The sequence below is a fragment of the Quercus robur genome, chromosome 5, assembly GCF_932294415.1.
Source record: "Quercus robur chromosome 5, dhQueRobu3.1, whole genome shotgun sequence".
Taxonomy (NCBI): Eukaryota; Viridiplantae; Streptophyta; class Magnoliopsida; order Fagales; family Fagaceae; genus Quercus; species Quercus robur.
Window position 1 is genome coordinate 22,722,577 of NC_065538.1, and position 25,511 is coordinate 22,748,087.

The 25,511-nt window shown below is 30.1% G+C and overlaps 1 protein-coding gene across 2 annotated transcripts; it reads left to right on the forward strand.

Moving 5' to 3' along the window:
* The first annotated feature begins 13,942 nt into the window (after nucleotides 1-13,942).
* On the forward strand, nucleotides 13,943-17,202 carry LOC126725529 (FCS-Like Zinc finger 10-like). Of its 2 annotated transcripts, none has more exons than XM_050430299.1 (3): nucleotides 13,943-14,130; nucleotides 15,425-16,530; nucleotides 16,624-17,202. In XM_050430299.1, exons 2-3 carry the CDS (start codon nucleotides 15,488-15,490, stop codon nucleotides 16,772-16,774), a joined length of 1,194 nt encoding a protein of 397 aa, XP_050286256.1. In that variant the 5' UTR covers nucleotides 13,943-14,130; nucleotides 15,425-15,487; the 3' UTR covers nucleotides 16,775-17,202. The 2 variants fall into 2 exon arrangements, with proteins under 2 accessions (XP_050286256.1, XP_050286257.1); XM_050430300.1 differs by lacking the exon at nucleotides 13,943-14,130 and adding an exon at nucleotides 15,231-15,278.
* The last annotated feature ends 8,309 nt before the right edge of the window (nucleotides 17,203-25,511 follow it).

Sequence of the window (25,511 nt, forward strand, 5' to 3'; positions counted from 1 at the left end):
GATTTTTTTTTTTTTGGTGAATAAAATATTCCAAGATAAATGAAAAAGAAAAGGTCTATTATACAAGCAAGTATTCAATGAATCCTAACCAATCACCAATGATTCAGTCCTGTCGAGTCCAAAAAATAAATGATGCAGTACTTTGGAAGAAGAAGAAAATAAAAAATAAAAATAAAGGTTTTTTTTTTCCTTTGATTTATTTTTGGGTCATTAAATTCATGACACGTGTCGAGCTACAACTAGCCTCATTATCAACTTAATTAACTCTACTCTCACCCAATCCCTCACATTCTCCCACTCGGACACTCCGGCACGTTTCCGACACGTGCCGAGGGTCCCTCGTGTGAAAGCATCATGAACTCCATTAATAGCCGTTGGATCGGCTGACAAGTGTCAGGGAATCTTCGTATCGTGACCGTCGGATTGCACGAGATTGCACCACGCTAACAAACACGTGTGGGTCATTTTCTGCAGTAACTAAAAATAAAAAAATTCTGAAAAAAGCTGACTCAAGCTAAACGACAAAACAGAACTGTGAGTCTGTGACAAAAAATAATTATTAAAATAAAATAATAATTAATTGATTAATTAATTATAAATAAAGTGTTACTTAAAAAAAACAAGAAAATTAACTACTGGAGGGGTTTGAGGAATCATTACGCGAGCTTGTAAATATATAGTGTGGGACCCACCAAATCATGGAGTTTATGGTTATCTCACGCCGTTAACTCTAATTTCTTGGCCCCACTTAAAAAAAAAAAAAAATTATACATAGAATATTAGAATTTACTATTTATATATACTTCTCTTCTCTTTCTCTTTTTTTCAATAATTTTTTATTTTCAGTTTATTTTATTTTAATAAAGTATAAACTAATAAAATAAACTCTTTCAGATAACTGAAATAATTTATTTTTTTACTGTTCCAAAATAAATGAAATGCCTCAAATTTAAAAGTTAATTTCATGAGCTTGTTTACAAATACGTTGTCATATTCTAGCTTCTTTTGTTTAATTGTTGAACCTAAAGTTAAGTTTGAATATAACTTATTTGTTAAATAAATGAATATAAACAAGTTGTTTTTCCTGAAGTAAGGTTTGAGTCCAACTTATTTGCAAAATAAATGAATATAAATAATTTTTTCTTGAGTCAAGTCAAAGTTGTTTATAAATAACTTGGTTCACTTTACCGCTCTAATTAGAATCTAAAATTTTAATTGGGTTCTTTTTATGATTTGGAAAACTCATTTGGATTATAGAAAAGTAAATAAAAAAAAAAAAAGTTATATTAAATTGGTCATGTGCACACCATGTGATCTTGCTTTTTTAACTGGTCATTCTTTTTTAATTAACAAATTATAGTAAATTGGTTATGTGCATAAAAAAGAAAGATCAATGAATAAGAGAAATACCAAAAAGAAAAAAAATTATTAGAGGAAAAGAAAAGAAAAAAAAGAAAGAAAGAGAGAAATGCCAACATAATAGAAGTTGATTTGGCACTGTTATGCCGCTTATTACAATGAGGTTTCCATCTAATGTTAGTTAAATATTTTTATTTTAATAATATAATATATAATTCATCAAACACATTAAAGAGCATTTGGTTTGGGAAATGAGGAAATCCACCTTAAAAAAAAATTTACTACAGGAAAAGAAAAGAAAAATAAAAAAAATAATGAGAAATGCCAACATAATAGCAGCTAATTTGGCACTGTTATGCCACTTATTACGATTAATGTGTAATCCCGTACATATGCATGGGTACATTTAAAAATAATCACATTTATATACACACGTACACACATATATATGATTTAGAATATAATTGGATCTAGATTCTTCAGTTTTTGCACTCAATAATTCATTTGTCAAAAAAATTAAAAAATTAGATGGGACACATGGCGCAAAATTGAACTCCAATTAAAATTAAATTTAAAATCTAATTGAATCTAGACTTTTTGATTTTTATACCTAATAATTCACTTGACACACAAATTTAAAAATTAAATGAAACACGTGGCACAAAATTAGACTCAAATTTAGAATTTAATTGGATTTTCTCTCAGTTTTGGCTATTAATATATATATAGATGAGGTTTCCATCTAATGTTAGTTAAATATTTTTATTTTAATAATATAACATATAATTCATCAAACACATTAAGGGGCATTTGGTTTGGGAAATCCACCTTGCTTTCAAAATTCAAATTCTTTGAAATGTGATGTTTGGTAATCTGAATACCTAGGAATGTACTACTATTAATATGTTTGGTTTGATTTGAAATCTTACAAGATTCTTGTAAATTTGAAATACTTATATTTAGTTTATTTCTAAGAATTTTATCGTAATTATTTATTTTTCCAAAAAAATATCATTTGATTTATAAAGACAATTTCAATTCTATTTTTATCTACCTCTAAATAAACAATGAGAAAAAATATAAAATATGAAAAATTCAATAAAAAACTATAGTATAACATTTTTGAATAAAATGTATACTACAAAAATAATTATTTAAAATTATTAGTTTTTAGTTTTTAGTTTTATTTGTATTGGTTAAAGGGTAGGGAGGAATGGCATAAAATTTTCACTTCATAAAATGTAATTTTTTTTTCTAGACACAAGAATGTGAAAACCCATCTGTTTTGAAGGGAAGCTACATTCCTATATATAAAAAAAAATGTTTGAATGGAAACCCAAATACTTGTGAATGCTAAATATTTGATTCACTTGTGTGATTTGCAACCAAACTTGTGAATGCTAGGAAGTCTTTCAACATTTTCGAGAATTCTAAAACATTATTGCATACCAAACACCTCCTAACATTTTTTGTTATTGAGACAACAATAGAGTAATATTGAAATAGTGTGAAAACTCATGGGCTATATAAATTGACACAATTTAATTTACAAGGACTAAAATGAAAATGGCACATATTTATAAGCTTTTTATTTTTGGTCGGTCCCATAGTAAATGAAAAATTTCAATGTAAAAGTTAAATTTCAGATATTACCCTTTTGTAGTGGTACTTTAGTTATTAATGTATTATAAAATTGTTTAAAAAATTCTATATATTACTTTCGTGTTTGTGCATTCTAATAAGTATTATTGATGTTTATCCCACATCGATTGTGTGTGTTAGAGTTTCAGTCCTTATAACCCCAGGCTACTACTACAAATGTTAGGCCATTTTTTAGTGGTACTCTGATTATGTAATGTATTATAAGCTTGTTTAAAAAATTCTATATATTACTTTCGTGTTTGTGTATTATAATAAGTATTTACTGTTTCCTAAAAAAAAAAAATACTACCCTTATCTTGTTTTAAAAGAAAGTAGTGCCACCTCAAATAAAGTAAAAGACATTAAAAAAAAGAAGAAGTAAAAGACATTTTAGAAAGACTATTTTACCTTTTCATATAATTTTGAGACACGTGAAGTTAACATTTAATTCATAAGTTAAGATAAAAATAAAGAATTTGTATAAATATTATAAACAATTTAATCAAGATTTTTTTTAAGGATACCGCCATAATTTAATTGTGGCTTTTTAAAAAACCAAAAGTAATTTAATGAGAATTTGTTTTCTGTTGAATTATTTTAGTCTAATAAAACTTGAATTTAATGAGTTTTCTTTTTTGGTGAAGTAGTTAATGAGTTTTGTTTTCATCATACATGTATCAATTTACCACATTTTAAAGGTTTAGAAATTTAAATGATTTCATGAATTGGGATGGTAATTTCACCATGCCCCATCCCACTTGGAGCAGGATGAAATGTAAATGCATTTTGGTTGCCTTGCCATGATTATATTTTCTAAAATACCATTCTTTATTTATTTTTTATTTTTAAAAAAATTCCATTAGTCAGGGTTTTGTTTCTTTAATTTTTCACATTTGTCATTATGGCGGATGAAAGTGGTGGGAATGGTTGTTAAAGTCTTAATTTTATGTAGTTGACTACCTTGCTTTAATGGAATAATGGATGAATTGGGAATTTGTACTACTATTTTGTTAAACAATTTGGTGTGAATTGATAAAGAATAGTTGCATTGGGATATTGTCTTTCTTGAAACATTATTCCAAGGTAAAGGCTTTGGGTTGTGTTATATATTCTTTGATATTCATAATTTGTTAAATATAGTATTGGATTTTTTTATTCACTTTTAATATTATTTATAAAATTATGTGTGGAAAGCAGTGGGAGATGATCTTTGGACTTTGAATCACAAACATGGGCACCACAAATGATATTATTATCACTTATATATCACTTTAACCCCTCTCAAAAACTAACTTGACAACACAAGAAAAAAGTCATAAGAAGTTTTAATTAATACTTTCATTTTAATATTCTATATGTTGTAGAATCATACGATAAGTCATAAGAAGTTTCAATACTTTCATTTTAATATTCTATATGTTGTAAAATCATACGATTTAACAAATGACGTCCTTTATTATATTGTCTGTTTGAATTTTTTTTTTTTCCTCCCACATATTTGATTATGTATAATTTATATATATATAAAAAATAACGATAGAGCTGCATGTAAGTTACTCAGCATTTTTTAAGAAATAATCCAATCATACTCTATGCTCGTTTGGTTCATCTTATTTTTTTCAACTTTTTGAAAACGTGATGTTTAAAAAAGATTTACTTAAAAAAAATCCATAAAAGGTGAGGTTTAAAAATTGTAATTTAAAAAATTATGATTACAAAATAGGATGCCAAACAGGTTCTCTATGTCATTTGTTGTTGTTGTTTATTTATTTATTTTAAAGATTTTATTGATTAAATAGTTTTAAATATTTATGTTTTGAATGAAAATGACAATAGTATTTATTTTTATTTGAAACTTTGCTACCAAGTACCAACTATTTTAACCATATAAATCAAAATTTATTTTATCCTATTAAACTTATCATCTAATCTCATACAAATTCATGTTAAAAAATTATTATGTAATATAAATTATCATTGTAATTTTTTGTAAACACTTATTTTATCGGTCAAACAAGGTAGGCATGCTAACATTTGATGATAAAGATGCCCAAACAGACATATACGACAGTATCCTTTGATTGAATTAATCACTAACACTATACAAAATTTTTAATTTATTAAAAATTGAAGTGCCGGTGGATTTTGTTTTTATTTTTTATTAAACCTTATTTGCTTATATATTAAAAATTGCTTATAATATAGTTGTACTTATATAAAAAAAAAAATTTGAGACTTTAATAAATTGTACATAAACAAATGAATAAAAAGATAAAAGAAAAAGCTTGTGTCACCATTTTAAAAAAAAATCAATGATGTATTTGTTATAATTTGAGGAAGTTTGAGATTTTATTTATTCATTTTTCCTCAATGAAGAAGCTTGAATTTCGATCAACTGTGGAATAATGGAATGTGTGGGGAAGAAGGGATTCTTCAAACAAATGTTAAAGAAGAAAAGACTTTAAAAAAAATAAAGGGATTAATTTTGTGAGATAAGTTATCACTTTTTTTTAATTTTCAATTATTTAGGCCTGGCAAAGAAGAAGTGTTTGACTTAGTCTGCAGTGATTACTAGTACTATATATCTTGCTTAAAATAATGGGAACTCTAAGTGCTAAGCACATCTAAAAAATTCAAAGATCAAAGGCAATTAATCATTTGGATGTTGATTTTGACAGCACCGTTGCTAAGATTAAATACATGCATGTAGTTGTTGCTCAATTGCTCTCTCTCAATACAAAATTTCTCTACAACTCTACATGTTGCATACTGGGATACTATTGGCGGATTTTCTGGTTACATCAAATAGCATTTTAGAATATATAATTTGTATATTCTACTAAGTGTGAAAATAATTCATTATGAACATATGAGTTATCATGTTTTTGCAGGATGTTTACTTGGTTGTTCCTTTTTTTTTAAAGGAAAAAAAAAATTATGGCAAAGAGGGATTTGAATTTTAAAAGTCTCCATTAGAAACATTAGAACATTTCATTTGACATAAAAAAAACATAGGTGGATATTCTCTTATTTGTTTATAAAAAGCTTAAGAAAATATAGACGCCTAAAACCTTATATACAAGACCCCACATTTGTAGGCATGAAAATATTTTTTTTTAATGAAAATATTATTTTCATTTAACTAAGAATCTAATAAATAAATAAATAAAAACTAATTGTAAGGACTCAATTTGTAACGATCCCAAATTGGTATTGGGTTCGAACGTTAAAGGTCCAAACAATAAAATTTGTAGAGAGTGGGGTAAAAGGCTAGGTCTTGATGAACGGACAGTCATTAGTCATGGTGTTCATGATGATCGCACAGGGGTGAACTGAACTTATCTAAGAAGACTTTCTCCTCGGCTCGGCCTGAGTGGCTCCGGTCCTTAGACCTCGTCCAAGGAGCTTAATGTTCTTATTATTCTTTTTTACGCTAGGTTACAATGGTCCTAGAGACGATACATAATGCTCTTTCTTTTTTCTCCCCCTCCCTTTCCGTGGATGAATTCTTACATTATATAGCCCCTCTTAGTTGATCCTGACCTTCCATCTGTTGATCAGATAGGTAACTACTCGAGTGCTTGTCCCATCAGCCGCCTTCCCCCACTTTCTGTTAGTTGCAATAACCGAAACCACACTGTTCAGGGGTCTTTTCCCATTCATGTGGCAAGGACGTTTGTTGGCGCATTCAATGCGGAGGTGACAGCTTTTCCTTGAACCACTCCCACACTGTACCCCTGTGCGAGTCCTACTGTACTCGTCCTTTCTTCTGGGAGCGCTTTGGGGGCTGCCTTTGATGGCGTGCCGTTCTTCCCTTCTAGGTTTTGGGATGTCGAGGACAGGATTGTCCTCGGCTTCATTTCTAGGCCATTTGGACTTTCGCTGCATGTTCTCGGCAACGTCTCTCCTCGGCGCGGGCCTTGGGCCCTAAGGTAAAGTGGGCCGGGGTCACAAATTCTCTGGCCCCATACTAAACTTGAAACTTAAAATTTAATTTGAAATGATTGAAAGGGTACTTTTTTTCTTTTTTTGTCTACAAGTATTAATTTTTTTGCACATAACTAATCAAACAATATTTAAAAAAAAAAATAGTGTACAAAATTTATATGAGTTTATATTAGAGTCACAGTGGGAAATTGGGAATGGTTCACGCTATGCTCTTTTCTTTTCTTTTCTTTTTTTTTTTTTTTTTTACCCCAAAAATTAAATCACACCCTTTGAGTTTAGGTGAATTTTTATTTTCATCCCTAAAATTTAATTTTTGAATTTTAGTCCTTGAACTTTAACATTTTTATCAAATTAATCATTATATATGTCAATTGCCATCAATGAAATTTTCTTCAAGTCCAATAACACAACATTATATCACATATTGGAATAGTGTTGGTTTTATAAATGATAATAAATAAAATGACCAACTTGACAAAATTGTTAAAGTTTAATGGCTATAATGACAAAATATAAACTTTTAGAGATGAAAATGACAATTCACCAAAACTTAAAGGATATATGATTTGCATCCTAACCTTTTTTTTCCCCAAAACTAATCAATAGACGTGCTTGTCTTTTCTCTTTGACTCTTTTTGTTTTATGAATTCATGTGATGCTTTTGTTAATTGTTTTGCCCATGTTTTATTTAAAATTTTAGAGATAACGTTATTTGATACTTTCAAGAAAAAAGTAAAGCATAAAAAATATTTCAGGTTTATCTATTACTAAGTATTTTAGGGAGAATTCTCACTATTACTCAAATATATATATATATATATATATCCTACAAAATTATTATTAGGAATAAGTCCTATGTAAATCTTATAAACCATTATGAATGATTTATTTTATTGGGAATTATATTTCAAGAATTTGAAAATGGGATGGTATATATGATTCTTCAAACTAAACGCCAAATTAATGTTCTATCATTGTCCGGTTTGCTTTCCTATGACTAAGAAATGCTACCAACCCATTGCTACTTCTTTCCTTAAAAATAGAAAAACCGTGAAACATTAAGCCAAACTGATTTTTCAGAGCAATTAATCATCAATTCCGATTTTCCCCTCAAACTAACATATTTTATTTATTAGTAAATTACACATGTACTCATGAGTCTTGAACCCGTAACCTTACCTTTCACTCAAATACATTTTTTTTTTTTTATAAAAAAGTTTCAACTTATGATGTCTCTTTTAATATTTATAAAGAGAGGAGATGTCATTTGAACTACAACTCATTAGCAACCAACACGTTGCGTTGTTTATACATTCCCATCTCATAGAAAAAAAAAAGAAAAAAAAAAAGGTAAATACTAAACACAAAAAAAAAAAAAAAAAAGATATCATAGAATTTCTTAATAGTGTTGACTGTATTATATATATATATATATATATATTAGTTGAAATTATATTTACTGTCTTCAATGTATAAAACAAAAACAATAAGTATAGAATACTAAATTTTCAACAAATTTTTTTACAATTATTAACATGATGTCATGCGATTGATACATAATTAAAGGTTTGGTTTACCTTTAATACTTTTTTAATTAGATATGTTCTTTTATTTTAAATATACAATAGCAAGTAGTAGTTGGTTTCAATCTTCACATTTTATTTAGTTAGTGGATAATGCGATAATTTCTCATCAAAACAAAATGAGATTTTAGTTTAAAAAGTACTGGAGGTAAGCTAAACTCTATAATAAAAATGGTCTTAGTATTTGGCTTATGTGTATATGATATTAATCTCATCACATGCGCTTTGCGCGTTCGATGAGGCTCTTTTATTATTATCTAGTGTCATAATTTTTCACTTATTTTAATCGATTGTAAAAGAAAAATAAACTGAATAAATTTAAGAGTAAAACATGAAGAGTGAAATTTAAATATAATCAGTTGTAAAAGGAAAAAAAGAAAAAGAAAAAGAATTTGGTAACTGAAAAAGTGAAAAAATTTATTGGCATATTAAAAACACCTTTTTAGGAGTAAAACATGAAAAGTGGAATTCAATTGACAATTTTTTATTTTGTTATGTATTTATCCAGTTAGTTGAAAAACTTGTAAGAGAATAGATTGAGGGTATTTTGGGCATCAAAATTGAGGATCTTAAATAGGGAAAGTCCCTTAAATAGTAATATAGATGATATTCCAATAACAGTTTATATATATTAATAAAAAATACTAACAGATTATTATTTTAATATTAAAAATATAAAAATTAAGGGATAATTACACTCTCATTCCTTGAGGTTTAAGGGAATGACACCCAACCCCAAGCCTGAATGGAAAAAACACTTCCCTCTCTTGAAGTTTAAAAAAATTAACACTCTCCCCTTTTTGTTTATATTAATAACGAAATATTCTAAATTTCTAAATAATCTCTTTATAAAAGTTTAACTATAGTTAATAAAAAAAAACTGTTAAATTTAGAATAAAAAATGCAAAATTTATCAAGTACCAAAACACTTGTAATGACAAATCTTTTCATAACTTGTTGAAAAAAAAATCATACTTAATATTTTAAAATACACTTCAATTAAAAATTTAATACAATAAATTTAAATTTTGAAATGAAAGATAATTCTTAAAACTTGCCTTTAAACAAAACAAAAGGACAGGTAATACATAATATTTTTAATAATAATTTAAAAAAATTTGGTCAATCGAATGTCAGATAGAGAAAGTGTTTTTTTCCCTTTAAATTTGGGGTGAAGTGTGATTTTTCAGACCTCAAGGGAGAGGGGTATTATTATCCCAAAAAATATAGCTGTAAATGTAATATTTTAAGTTTCTAACCTTGGTGAAATAAAAATGAATGGTTAAAATGTAATATCATTAAATGTGTATACCTTGTAATTAAAAAATAAATAAGGAAAAAGAAAAAAAGAATCTCGTCTCGTTTAAGCCAAACGGAAAACATCGCTGTAATTGGGTGCAGTAGACGTTGGTCAGTTATTTTTGAAAGCACCAGTCATCTTTGTCCTTTTGTGCTGACTCCCTTAAGAAAAGGTAAAGAAAGAAACTCTATGAAAAATTGAAAAGCTTTATTATTTTTATCATAGGAATTTCTAAGGTCTATATCAATGGACCGTTCTAAAGTTCCGAGTGCACGAACCATTTGTAGACCCCTCTCACCTATGCACAGCATCCAACTTGCTCCTTCATTAATAAGACCAAAATTATTCATCAATTTTTTTAAGGCCTCTATTCTCGTTGAGTAATTGAAATATGTATAAGAGTTAGATTCAAATTACACTTACTCTATTTCTGAAAAGAAAAAAAAAAATTACACTTACTCTAACTAATGTTATACTACTTAATAATTTTTAATTGAATTTGTATTTTAAAAATTTTATTGTTGGATTACATATTTTTTATGTTTTTAACATGCATGTAAAATTTTGTGCTAATAGGATACTGTTTACCATTTGATTTATAAACTCATATTTTATACATAATTTTAAACCACAAAAAGTTAAATTTAAACATTAAATATTGATCTTTGATCATTACAAATTTTTGTAAGCATAAAAGATATTGAAAGAAAATGCAATCCAACGGTGAATTTATTAAAATGCAATTCTAATAATTGAAAGTTTGAAACCATTAATACACTTGATATAAAATCATACTCTTTCCATATTAAGATTATGTATCAATATCATATATATTAATGGTTTTAGATTTTCAATTAGCTTAACTATTAAGGTTTTCTCTTTGTTGAATAATTTTTTTTTTTTTTTTTTGAGAAACAAACACACACACACAAGGGAGAGAGAAATAGGTTCTAACACAAAAGCACACTACAACTCTACTCAAAAGCCATGATGGAAAGAACAATCATCGTGAAACAAACGTTACAAGTTTAAATCTTATCATATCTATATTATAAAAAAAAAGTGTACTCAAAGATAAAGCCATAATTTCAATTTGGAGGCCAAAGTATGAACCAAAAATATCTTGAAATTTAAGAATTAAAAAAAAAAAAGTGCTAGGATTTAAAACTTTAACTATTGAAAATAAAACCAACATTTATTCAATGTTAACAAAATATAAACAAGATAAGAGATACAAAATAATTATTTCTTAATACATTTTTGAGGTAGAAGAGACTGCTTAACCAAATTGTTCAACAAGAGGGCTTGGCTTGGACGATTTTACCACGTGTGAACGACCTCCCTACTTTGGAACGCAGGAACATTGCCCAACAATACTCACCACACTAAGCAATCTAAGGAGCATCGAAGTGATGATTTGACAATCGAGTGAACTTTGTGGATGAAGCTCATGGTATTAGCTTGGAACTTCATAGACGATTATGACCATAATCAATGAGCTATGTCTCGGAAGGAAAGGTTGGGGATCGGAACCCATGAGCTACATTCACAGGGTTCAACAGCCATAAGCCCATAATCTCGCCCATGACTAGAATAATTCCCTTGATCTCACCCATGATGACCACATTATGCCCATTTATGCCACAATCAAGACAATGGCTACAATTAAAGAGCAACATGTGCCACCGTCAAGTCTATAAATTCATGGAATTTCCAACAAAATAAGATCTAAAAAGAAAAATAAAAATATTCTCCTTTAATAAATCCACTAGCTTAAGTGTGACTTTAGATAGCAAACGCGGCTGGTGTTTGCTTTTCCAAACTGGGTCCCGTGCACTATTCATGGGACCCGTAAATACAGAATTTAATAAATATAACTTTAAAACTAGGTTTTGCAGGCACTATTCATAGTTTAAAAATTATTTTGCTACAGTGTTTTTAGTAATAAGTTTTCAATTTTCAATAATAAGCGATATCTAAACAGACCCTAAGTATCAAAGACCTTAGGTTAGTGCCATCAAGCTAGGTTGACTTTCTTACATCACAGACAAGTACTCTATTGTTGGGTGCTCTATTGATAGGTTAGCCATGTGATTGTTGATTCATCATAAATTTATTATATATCATCTATCAAAATGGAAGTTGACATTATTTTAAATCTTGAAAATCGTATATGATTAAATTATTTACTAAAATTTTCAACAATATCTCTATTAATGTGTAAAATCAAAGAATTTTTCATAATATCTTCTTCACTTTTGTTGTGAAAACCTATATTTGTTAATATTCATGGTTGAATATACTTGTTCCATAGTTGCAGTGGAAAAGTTGGAAGAGCAAGCATAAGTACAACTATTTTATAAATGAGTTAGTAGAATGTTGATATTCTACTTCTTACCTACCATGGGGCACAATTTTATTAAAACAAAAGTACCTACTACCATCCCTATTAAAATTTGATGATAAAAAAGTTAATATGAAATATATTGACAAAAAAAGATTGAGGAAACACACATATCCATATGCGAAAACAATAAACTACCTTAAAATGTAAATAAATTAGTAGCATTAATTTAAGGTCCTTAGCCTCTTGTTTTTTAGTATGCCCTTAATTTATCCTATGTAGAAAAAAAAAAAAAATACTAAAGGATTTTAGTTGCATAAAACACCAAAAATATAGAAATTTTTTTATTATAATTTATGACTTTTTGGGGGTGGGGGTTGATGAGGGCCGCACATCATATAGCAACTGGCTATTTCATTTTTCATTTTTTGTTAACCTTTTTGAGCCAATGAATTCTAGGGATTAAGGGTATGTTTGGATACCGCTTATTTTGCTGAAACTGAAAAATTATTGCTGAAAGTATTGTAGATAAATGTAAAAGTTAGTTGAAATAGTACAGTGGGGTTCATAAATAGTGCCAAAAAGTGCAGTGGAGCGTATGAATAGTAGCAAAAATAAGCTGAATAGTGAAATAATTTTAATTTTTAATCCTAACCCAAACGCACACCAAGTATGTTTTTTGGGCCAAATTTTAAATATTTATATTAGTACTTATTCAATTTGAGAATGATAAGGCAGAGCCCTATATATATATATAAAATTCAGGAGTCGAATCTATATAAGGCTAGGGGGTCATGTCCCGCATTGGTCCAAATATAACTCCAAGTCTCCAACCTCATCCATATGTGTAGCATTGCATACTACACTAATGTCGAAATAGGGAGTATCTTGCATTTTTTTTTTCTAGTATGCAAATTTTGATAAAATTCATTTAGAGTATTGTTCGATAAACCTAATTTTATAGATTTATTTTAAAAATAAATTATAATAAATAAATAAATAATCGAGTTTTTAAAAAGTTGCATATAATCAAATAAAAATAATTTGAAACAAATAAATGAATTAAAAATTAAGTATATTGATATTGGAGAGAATTTAAAAATTAAGAAAAAAGATACTATACTATATTCCCTTTATGGGTTAATTTTAAGATATATCATGTTCTATTCAGCAAAAGGAAAAATGAAAAAAGAAAAAAGAAAAAAAAGGATATGTCAATTTTATTTATTTATAATCCGATAATTAAGGGTGGGAGAATTTAAATCCAAAATATCTCTATTAAAAAATCTATAAATTAGATGAATATTTAAATTATAATATTATTGACCTAATTTTTAAGAAGTGTTATGTTGATATCATTTTCATAATACTTTTATAAAAGAATCATTAAGTGGTAAGTTGTTATTAGTTCTAATTTAAATTCACAACTTAAATTATTTTTTACCCGCTTATATCAACCAATAACAATTTACCACATAAAATTTGTTATGAAAGTATTGTAAAAATGTAGTAAATATACAGCATATCTCTAATTTTTTAGTAAAGTTGAAAATGGGTGGTCAAATATGTAGCGTACCAATCTTTTGCGTGTGAAATGAATACACGAGAAGCCGCGTGTTGTTTAAACACCGATGGTTGGAATATACGTAGTTTTATACTATACGTTGTACTATGCGTCTAGCTTTGTTAATCATGAGAGAGAGAGAAAGTGAGGAGTATATCAGAAGCCTCAGTGCCTCACTGTTTCTCTGATTTTGATGCATACAAGAGAAGGAAAAAAAAAAGAATTTTTTTTTTTTTTTAACTAATAAAGAAAAACAAAAATTTATATTGATAGGTGTGCTAGGCAAGTTTTTAAGCACTTTGTCAATATCTAGCTCTGCTGCATTTGGATTTTCTCTTCAGAGTCTGGGCTCAGAACCTCATCCATGAAGTTTTCCTGAGGTTAAAACCAGGTGGGTTTTCTTTAAATTTGTCATTTTCTATGGTTTTGTAGCTTTTGCCACTGATCCATTTGAATGCATTATTGGGTTTTTTTGGGGACCTTAAAAAATGGGTCTTGATTTTAAAGCTCAGAAAAGATTGATCATTTTGTAAAGCTTATTACTGTTCATGTATGTGTTCTTGGGGTTTCATTTTGATGCATGCATGGAGCTTTTTGGTTTTGGAAATCAATCCTGCTTCAGTGATTTTTAGGTACCCTTTTGATGCATTTGGTTGATTGATTAATCAATTTTTGTTCTTGGGCCTGAACAAAAAGGTTTAGTACCTCTTGATTGCTTTATCAACCCAGGCATGTTTAGATGATTTTTTTTTTGGGGAAAATCAGGTGGTTAAGGGTGCTTTTATGTGTATAATATATATCTGATCTTAGTGTTCTTCAACATAGATAAGATATATTTGATATTCCCATAATGGGTTCCTTGTTTTAAGCTTAATGCAATACTGTTTCTGTGGTTTCAGAGCTTTCTTGAATGTTTCTATTGGAGTTTCTCATGGGTTTTATGGGGGTTTCTTGGGTAATTATAATCTGGGCAAATTTTCATCTTGATGATCAATCTATGGTAGCTTCAATTGTTCTTATTTCTGAATGTTCTACAGGGATTTTAAATTTGGGTTTCTAGATTAATGGTTAATTAGTTTCTTTCTTTGTTAGATGCTCATGGATTGAAGATTTATTTTGTTTATATTGATTTTGATTTGACTTCTTGGTCTAAGGAACTCTTTGTTCCCTTTTTTCCCCCCCCAAAAAAAAAAAAAAAAATTTTATCTTGCTTTCAATGGATTAATGGTTCTGAACTATTGAATTTGAATTGGAAATTCAAAAGCTTTTCCTTTTCTTCATCACTAATGACTTATCTGATAGTAGGACCTATAATCGGTTTTCAAGGAAGCTTTCCATAAATGGGTACCTTGTTTTAAATATATTTTAGTATTCATAGTGTTATTTTCTTCAAGCCCCATTAATGGCTCTATACATTGTGGCACATTCTTTGGACTAAAGAAATATGATATGTGATCTTTTCTTCTATTAGTTTAATCAATATCTGGAATCTCCATTTCCACTTCTACCTCAATGTACAACTGGAAACCTCCATTTGGGGTAACTACATCAACAAGCAGTGTTTATCACATCTTGTTTTAACTAGTTCATAGCTGCTTGGTCATTGTTTACAGTTTTGCTCATTATTTTAATTGCTTTGTGATTGATTTTATACTATTTTTTATTAGTACTTTCATTTGATGCAGTGAGGAATAAGAGGACTGAGGTTTTTAGATAATGCTGAGGAAAGACATATTGACAGTAGTCTGATGGCTGATTCTGATTCAGAGTCTTTGCAATCTGATGTATTGGGCCTGAGAAATATAAGCAGCTCACTTTTCAGTATTCCTGGTTTCATTGTAGGGTTTGGTTCAAAATGTTTATCGGAGTCGGACTCAGTCAGGAGCCCTACATCTCCTTTGGATTTGAAACTTTTTTCAAATCTTAGTAATCCGTTTAGTCTTAAGTCCCCAAGATCACAATTCCAAAGTGGGCAACGAAAGAAGTGGGATTGCAATAAAGTAGGCCTTGGAATTGTAAATTCACTCTTGAATGAAACCAAACCTTCTGTGGAAGTACTTGATTCACCTCGGAGGAAGAATGTCATTTTTGGACCACAAGTGAAGACCAACATTCATAATACCCCAAAGCATTACCTTGAATCACTTAATTCTTCTGCAAAATCCAATTCTTTGCCTAAAAACTACATCTTTTCCCCACTTCGCAAAACCAGGACTCTTAGTCCCCAATTAGGTGGCGCAAATGTTGTCTTTGGGGTTGAAGGAGTTTCTTCAGAAGTTGAACCAATTAAAACTATTACATCTTGCTTGTCGGATACCACCAGGTCTTCCTCCTCACATATTGACTTAACTCAGACTTGTAGTTTGAGTTTGAAGAATTTTTGTCCTGAGAATAAAACTTCCATAATGAGTTCACCTTTGGTAATTAGTGAAGGTTCACAAGTAGTAAATTCTTTGGGTAACAAACCAAGTTCGCTTCCAATTCCGATTGGCTTGAGCCATGGGCTTATAGATTCTCTTTCTGCAAAAGAGATAGAGCTCTCTGAGGATTATACCTGTATAATTTCTCATGGTCCAAATCCTAAAAAAACTCATATTTTTGGTGACTGTGTTTTGGATTGTCCCACAAATGAGTTGGCCAATTTTGGTAAGAAGGAAGAATCAGGGGTTAAATCGCCTGAAGTGCCTAAGAATCCAAATGGAATAACCCCATCTCACTCTGATGAGATTTTCAGCTTCTGTTATTTTTGCAAGAAAAGACTGGAAGAGGGGGAAGACATTTACATATACAGGTTTGTTTTGTTATAACTTATAAGCTCTCTATGCCCTTTCTAGTTTACTCTATGCCAGATTTTAAGGCTTTGCTTTCCTTTGATTTCTTGCAGAGGTGATAAAGCATTTTGCAGTTTTGAGTGCCGTGCTGAGGAGATTTTTGCCGAGGAATCAGAGATAGCTTACAATAACACTTCTGAAAGCTCTCCTGAATCAAGCTACCATGAAGATTTCTTCATAATGGGTATGCCCTTTGCTTCATAATGGGCTGTGATTGCTGTCTCCAGGCTCCCATGTCAGTGATTGATGAAGTTGTCAAACTGGTGCAGCTAGATCGTCTATTTATAAAGAGCTGTGTATGTTAATCTGTTTGCAGCCATGGATGATCTCTAGTACATTTTGTCATTTGCTAGTTGTGTTTCAACTTTTTGCGGTATGGGCAAGTCATGGTAGGCACGGCGTAGAGCTTTTTCTGGAGACAATAGATATAGTCCGAAGCTTGTTGTTTATCCTATAATTTTGATTAGATGGGTTGGAAGTGGCTGGAAGCCCTCGCCCATCAGTTTTCTTATCTTTTGTATTCCTGCCTTTGCCCTTGGTGAGAGTTCATGTAGCAGCTTTTGAACCTAATGAACTCGTTAATGCATGCATGCGGCATTTACAAATTAAATGGAACTTAATTATTTGTGATATCTCTTACTTGATCTTTGACAATTAAAAGATCGGAAATGATGACGGTTCTTGTTTCTTGATCCTGCAAGAGATTTAAAAATATGTTTTCTCATTTCTGTCTTGATATAATTCCTACATAGCTAACCTAATGACAGTCTTTTGCTTGCTAAGACTTGGTCCAGTAATACAAAATGCCTTATGAATATTGACAACCTGAATGCAGGACTTTTGCTATAGCTGATAGTTTGTAAAATCGATGGTGGGATTCTTGCTATGTTTATTAAACTTTAGTGCTTTCTTGATTCCTTTTCAATAGCTAGAAACATTTGAAAGAGGCATATTACTGTTACCCAAAAAAAGCTTAATCATCATTTCATCTTGTTGCAATTAGAGTTTGTGCAGAGTCTGCAGACTAGTTTGTGCTTTTTTATGGACTACTCTATCTGGCAGCCGGAGCTTTTTTTTTTTTCTTTGTTTTATTTTAATGAATCAGCTTGAGTTATTGTTTGTTGCATTCCAGGAGTCTTATAACATGTAGAGCTCTCACTATATCTTTGTGCAAAAGACACGTTACTAACTAGACAACAAGCTTAACATATATTTCCTTTGCACTTCTACAACATAGCATAAGCTAATCATGAATTTCCAAAGTCTCAGCACCCCAAAGCACCAAGAACACCATCTAGTACCAAAAACATCTCAATTTTGAAATATTATATTCAACTTCTAAAATCAGTACCCTTTAAAAGGGATTATTAATTGGTTTTCAAAGTTAGTACATAATTTGACTAGAACCTTGATCAATAAATTATAATAACAGCTATAGAAGTCATTTCTAGTCCTATATTTTCATATTATGCAATCATGATCTTAAGCACCTTGCTCTGTCCTTGGTGTGTAAATTATATTTCGCTAACCAATATTGTAAAGAAACACCAACTAATTAAGTAATTAGCATTCTTTTCAAAGCACTAACTTTTGTGGTGGTCTCATGGACTAATGGACTGGTGAATATCAAATGAAGCTTTGAACAATTGAACCCCACACATGATTGCAAGTCGGTTGTTAAGATAACAGAAGTACCGAGGCCAGAACTCTTAATGTGGGCTTTTTCCTATTTAATTTAAAATAATAACAATGATATAGTTTAATTTATAAATTGAAAAATGAGGTGTCCTACTCCAATATCACCCACACCCCCCCCCAAAAAAAATAAAAGTTGTCCCATTGATCTTTATATTTTATATTTTAGTGTTTTTATGAGATCATCAATAAGAAAAAAATAGATATACAAAGTAAGAAAAAAATAGATATACTTGACATGCACCTAAAAGAGATATACAAAGTAAGACTATTTATTTGTTTGGTCAAGAAAAAAATTAAATAAAATCAGAACTAAGATAGTTAATTTATTTTATTTTAAGAAAAAAAGCCTTACCCCATTTATTCTTTTTTCTTAATGAGGAACCCTTCTTCATTTAGCTCACTTTGATGGGTTCTGACTTCTGAGGCAAAAAAATGTAGATAGTCAAGTAGTCAAGTGATTTGGACATGGGTTTTAGCTAATCTGAATATGTTCCTGTCAGGTTTTACTAATCTTGAATATATTCTGCTTGAGTGGGCTGGTCTTTCACTCTTTTCGCATTTGTTGAGAGAAGAAGAGGCTAAGAAGATTATAAAAAGGTTATGACGTGGCAATTTAGCATACTTGGATTTAGGATAGAAAAGCATTTTCCTTACTTGGCATATTTGTATTGGTGGAAATGCCAAAAGGAAAAAGAGTCTGATCCAGCTTACATGGACCATAGTCTGAAAAGAGCTCTAGATTAGTAAAATATTTCGGAATTGCCATACTATGCCTAATAAAATGCCTCAACAAACAAAACCTGTTGTCACACTATAATTTTCTTTACAAAGAGTAAGACTACTATAGACAGTATTTTTCATAACAGTTTTTACATCAATAATTGTGTTAGTTGTTTTTTACCATTTATTTTCATATGAGCTGCGATTAACACCGTTTTGTTATTTATCAATAATAGTTTGTCATGTTGTCATCTTGACAATTGTAAAATATTTTATGAAAATTTCTGGGTTCTAAGCTATTGATACAATGTTAGTTTGAATTACTTTCTGGATTAGTTGAATTTAGGTTGGTTTTTTGATTTTTTTTTTTTGCCTTCTTTGTAACCTGGGTAATTGGGTATGTTTTGGTTTTGTTTTACTTTTGTCATAACAAAAATAAAAGGAACACGAACACCCTCTTTGGCTCTTCCCTTGAGGAAAATAATGTATTGGTGCCAAAAAAGAAAAAAAAAAGTACTTAAAAGAAAAACCAATGAAGAATTAGTACTTGACGAAGAAAATACCTAGATTGCACTAGCCAGTAGCCACTTCAATGTTTAATTGCATTATCGAACATTGTGATGGTTCACTTGTGTTGGAAGCTAATGCATCTTTCGAGGCTACAATTGCACATGCCAATAGATATAGAAGTGCATAGCAATCATAATTTACATTTCATAGGATATGCCAATTTTTAGAGAAATATATATTTTTTTAAAGTTGTAATTTGTAAAAGAATAAACACATTTGTTGGAACTGTTAACTTTGTTCGCAAGTCATTGCAATTTGCAATTATCTCATTGGGGTTCTACTCTTACCGACGCACTTATTGATAAGCCTTAGTAATGGTGCTTTGCATTGTTATGTGAAAAACAGACAGCATCTACTTTGCCCTTAAAAAATTGCATGATACCTTTGTTTTAAGCACTTACTATATATATATTAAACATTGGAATCGGGTTATTGCTTATAACAAAAGATTATTACAATTCCAAAGAACAATCTCCTTGCCATTAACTTTTGTTAATGCTTCACTTAAAATATTTATATACCTAACTCTTTGCATTGACCTCAGCAATTTAAAAAAAAAAAAAAAAAAAAAAAAACTCTTCACATTGAAAGTATAAACAAGGAATCACGTACCAAATCAAATTACTTTTTTCCCTATTTATGAGAAACTATTTTGTTTTTAATTGGTTGGAATACTCCTACTACTACCTGAACGGCTGAATCCTTCTCTCTCTTAGTTAACCCCAAATTACTAAGAGGTACCACTTGAACTAAAGAGTGGTCATTTTTAAGAGAAACTGATAAAACCATTATTGTGTAAAAATTAATTGTTCACAACTATTGAGATTATATCTTATGATTGATGCATAATAAAAATGTTGTTGATGATGAGTTTATGTGAAAGTGATGTTACACTGATCATCATTTATTGTAGGCAGATGGAACAAGAAATAGAAGTATGGAGCTCAGATTTCCAATGACTCATGGGTCCGGAAACATGCTCAAACGAAATGACCTATTCACTAGACCAAATAGCAACTAGTAAGATTGGTTGGAGGCACTACAAAGATTAAGACAATGAAATGATTCACATAATAAACTCAGAAAAATTGCAAAGTAACTAGATGATGGAATGCATACCTTCCTTATACCCCTCTAATGTTAATTGAGGTGACATAATTTTAGGGTGCCTTCCTTACAACTTTAAGGAGGGATAACCTTGTTACTTTACATCAAACGCTTTATGGGGGGTTTGTGATTGTGAGGATTAGTTAATGCTGGACGTAACAAATAGTCATTTTTCTGATGCTCCTTTTGGGTAGACGAGGTTGGCAACTGACCTCTATCTATGTAAGTCCTTTTCCCTAGTAGAGGCTGAGGTAAACTATCATAATGAGAGATTTAATAATTCTACGCACAACTCAATTGTACTAGGATATTTTGACCGAAGGGTCATACTTGGAGATATAATCGATTAGTTAGAGCATCTCCAACTGTCTTTGTATAGCTATTTTTGGAGCACCAAAGGCTACTATTCATGCTCCAGCCAATTCTCCAAACGTCCAAATTCTCCAAATTTATTTTTGAAGTTGCTACAGTGATTCTCTTAATTTAGAGAACATTGTAGCAACTCCAAATCAAATTTTCTGCTTAAAAAATTATCCCAGCTACTATTATATCAATTCTCTCTCTCCTCCGGAATTTTTTTTTCTCTCATTCTCTCCGTTTCTCACATAATCCAAACACAAAACACAAAACAAAATCCAATTCTTAAAATAAAGTTGAATCAGAACAAGCAAATATGAAAAAAAAAAAAAAAATTCATAACAATTCTTTCTCTCAAACATCTCTAAAAACTCAAGCATAATCAAAATACAACTCAAAAACATAATCTTAAAATTAATCAAACCATAACAATAAAAGCTAAAAAAAGAAAAGAAAAAAAAAAAAAGACACAAGCTATCTACCATCTGGGTTGCGTTGGGAGGAAGACGAGTGGTGGCTGTGGAGCGAAAGGTGTGGCGGCACAGAGAGCGGAGCGAAGGCACGGCGGAGTGGAGCCATCTAACCCATCTGTTCTTTCTCTTTCTACCTCTTTCTCCGTTTGGAATCAAGTAGAAAAGGAAAAAAAAAAGTAGAGAAAGAGAGCTGGAGAAAGAAAGAGAGAGGGAGGTTTTGGAATGAAGTGGAAATTGGAAAGTAGAGAAAAAAAGGAGAGGGTGGAGATAAGGGTATAAGTGTGTGGTGGAGAAAAATCAAGAGAAAAGAAAAAGAAAAAGAAAAAAAAGGAAACGTATGGCCGGGTTGAAAGAAACAAAGGAAAAATACAATTTAGAAATGCTATTACAATATTTTCACAATAAATTTTAAGTAGCATATTGTTATTAGCTAATATTGGTGAGTAAAAATATAATTTCAGTTGTGGGTTTAAATTAGAACTAGTAACAATTTTCCACATAAGATTTTGATGTGATTCTTGGGAAAGTATTGTGAAAAATGTTGTGAATATAACACTTTTTATTGAAAAATATAGTTGTTAAAAAAAGAATAAATGATGATTAAAAAAAGAATAAACAATGAATGAAGAAATAATATTTAAATGAGATAGAGAATCTGTTGGAAGTGTATTTGAAAAAGTAGGTAGGTAAAAATTAAATATCACTGTTCATTCTCCAAATAGTACAAAAATTTGGAGAAACTACTGGAGATGCTCTTAGCTTGAGCTTAATAGAAGGCATTTGGGTTAAGCTTCACACTTTTAGGTTGTACCCTTTGAGTTGGACCTAGGGGCGGAACTAGGATTTTTGGTTTGAGGGCCAAGATTAGGCCATCAAATCGATTTGAAATTTAAAAATATCAAAGAATATATGTGTGTGCACACGTTCATACATTAGTTTATAAAAAAAGTTAAATCTTTTACTCTAAACTAAGTCATATATATATATATATATATATGTTGTTTACAAAAGTTACATGTTTACAAAATTATCTTATATGAGAGTTTTACATATTTTTTATCTTCTATTGATTATACAAAAGCTCACTAATTTTCTATAGGCATGTATACCAAACATTCAAAAATGAATTAGCATTTTCATTGAAAGTTATGCTTGGCGATGGTTTTTCATAAAATACAATTCTTGGTAGTGAAAATATTAACAATTTCTTTATTTTATTTTTTTTTCAAGGAGAAGAGAATTGTCATAGACAAAGGTCACTTAAAAAATAGGAATGAGAAAGGGAATGGAAAAGCTAAGCTTAACTAATGGCTTAACATAATTGACATAAGGGGGAGTATCAATATATAGTAAAAAGCTATGGTAAAACTAAGCGTGCGTTTGTTTCAGCTTTTAGAAGCTGAAACACACTTTTTGAAACCAAAAAATTAAAATTTGCATTTGGTAAGATTTTAAAAGTTTATTTTTCTAAAAAGCCACATTTTGAAATGTGAAGGAAGAGCACTTTAACAGTGGACAACTCTCAGAGACTTTTGCAAAAGCCAATGCACGTTTCATAAATATTACCGTTGGAGGCAGTGTTCAATTACCAAATTGCCCAAATATTTTATTGAAAACCCAATTTTACCCTTTCATGAATCAAAGGATAACACCTCTCTGGAGCTCACCTCACGCCAGATTCCTCTCACCCAAATATGTCTTATATATATATATATATATTTACTCAATATTTACAACGACTAACAATAAAATCATTTCAGATCTTTTCTCTTTCAAACATCTTTAAACTCAATCTCAATCAACATACAAACTCAAATCACAATTTCAAAATTAATCAAACCAAAAAAAAAAGAAAAAAAGACAAAGCAAATCTGACTTATCTGAGCCGCGGTGGGGAGGAGGACAAGCGGTGGTGAGGAAGAGGACAAGCATGCGTGAACAATCGTCGGCAATCTCTGTGTGTGTAACTTTGAGAGAGAGAGAGAGAGAGAGAGAGAGAGAGAGAGAGAGAGAGAGAGAGAGAGAGAGAGAGAGCTTTTGGTACCCATATGTTCTAGAGTGGACAATGGTAGAAAAGAAAAGCAAAAGTAAAAGTGAAGATAGAGAGTTACGTGTGTGGAGGAGAAAAAAAGAGGAAAAATAAATAAATAAAAGAAACGTGTGGATGGAAAAAAATTAAAGAGATAGGGAAAAATAAAATAAAGAATAAGAAAATAAAATTGAGAAATATTACTGCAATATTTTCACAATATTTTTACAATAAATCTTAAATGATGGGTTGTTACTAGTTAATATTGGTGAGAAAAAATTAATTTAAGTGGTGTGTTAAAATTAAAATCCCTTATATACTTAATCAAAAATTGATTTTTGAGTTAGTATATGAAGTAGTCGATTTAAGTATGAAATAAATTCCCTTATATATATATATATATATTATCCTTTTTGGTAATTCACCTCTCAAACTGCCACTTTTATAAGTGTTAGCTAAACACTTAGGTTATGTTTAGTAATAGTTTTTGTTTTCTATTTTCAAAAACTTGTTTTTAGGAATATAAAAAAAAAAACAATTTTCTTGTATTTTTGAAATCAAAAACATATTTGGTTAGTTGAAATTAAAAAGATAGTTTTTTGAAAAAAAAAAAAATACTAAAATATGTTGTTATTAGGATTTGAACTCTAATGCTAACTCATTAAATGAGACAGATTCATTAAATTAAATGTGTGCTTTCATTGACTTTTGAAAATTAGAAACTGAAAACAACATTTTGGATGTTTTCAGTTTCCTTCACAAATTAAGTTTTGAAAACAATTTTTGTTTTCTATCCATTTTGGGTTGCCAAACATTTTTTATAGTCTCAAAAATAGAAAATAGTTTTTGGAAACAAAAAATAAAGGGAAAAAACAGTTACCAAACATACCCTTAGCTTTTTCAAAAAACACTTTTTAACAGCTTTTACCAAACACTTAGCTTTTATAAAAAGCTCAATTTCATACCGCATTTTTTAAAACCCCCACTTTAAAAACAAAAAACACAATATCAAAAAGCTGAACCAAACTCACCCAAAGTTAATAGATTAAAAAATGACTAGATAGTATGACTTCAAGTTTGCAAAGCAAGCTTGAAAAGATCACTTAATGAGAGCAGGTGCAGGGGCTATTAAGGATAAGGTTGCCAGCCCAAAATAATGGTGTGTGTAGCTGTGATGTAGCTGCATAAATTCAAATTTAAATTAGATCCATGTATCAGTTGTAGATAAATATTTCAGTTTTTGATTTGAATTGTAACAGAGTTTTAGATTGAGATATGATAAGATAGGATAGGATAGAGTTATTTATATTTTGAACTTCCTTTGTATTTGAATTTGTATAGTTGTATAACTCTATAAATGATAAGTCCCAAATCAGATTGGATTGAGTTTGCAAATTATATCAGATAACTATTGTCTTTACATGGTATCAGAGCTGTTTGTAACTCACGTTTATTTTTTTTTTTCCTTCATGGCCTCTTCCTCAACGTCCACTACCTCTACCCTAAACACAATGACTACACCTTCTCCCACCACACTCACTCCCATTCATCACCTCATTACCATCAAATTAACCCGTGAGAACTACCTATTATGGAAAGCTCAAATTGTTCCATATCTCAAGAGGCAACATCTCTATGGCTATCTCGATGTAAGCACTCCTGCTCCACCTCAATCGCTCACTATTGAAGCCAATGGAGACGTACAAGTCATCCAAAATCAGGACTTCAGTCACTAGTATTTATAAGACCATATGATCCTCAGTGCCATAATATCCTCCCTCTCTGAGCGTATTCTGGCTCATGTGGTCAAATTCAACACATCAAGGGATGTGTGGCAAGCCTTAGAGAAAATGTTTACCTCTCAGTCAAGGGATCAAACAATACAAATCCACTATCAGCTCACCACTCTGAAGAAGGCAATTCCTCAATTGTTGATTATTTTCACTAGTTTATAACACTGGTTGATACACTTGCTGCTACTGCTCAT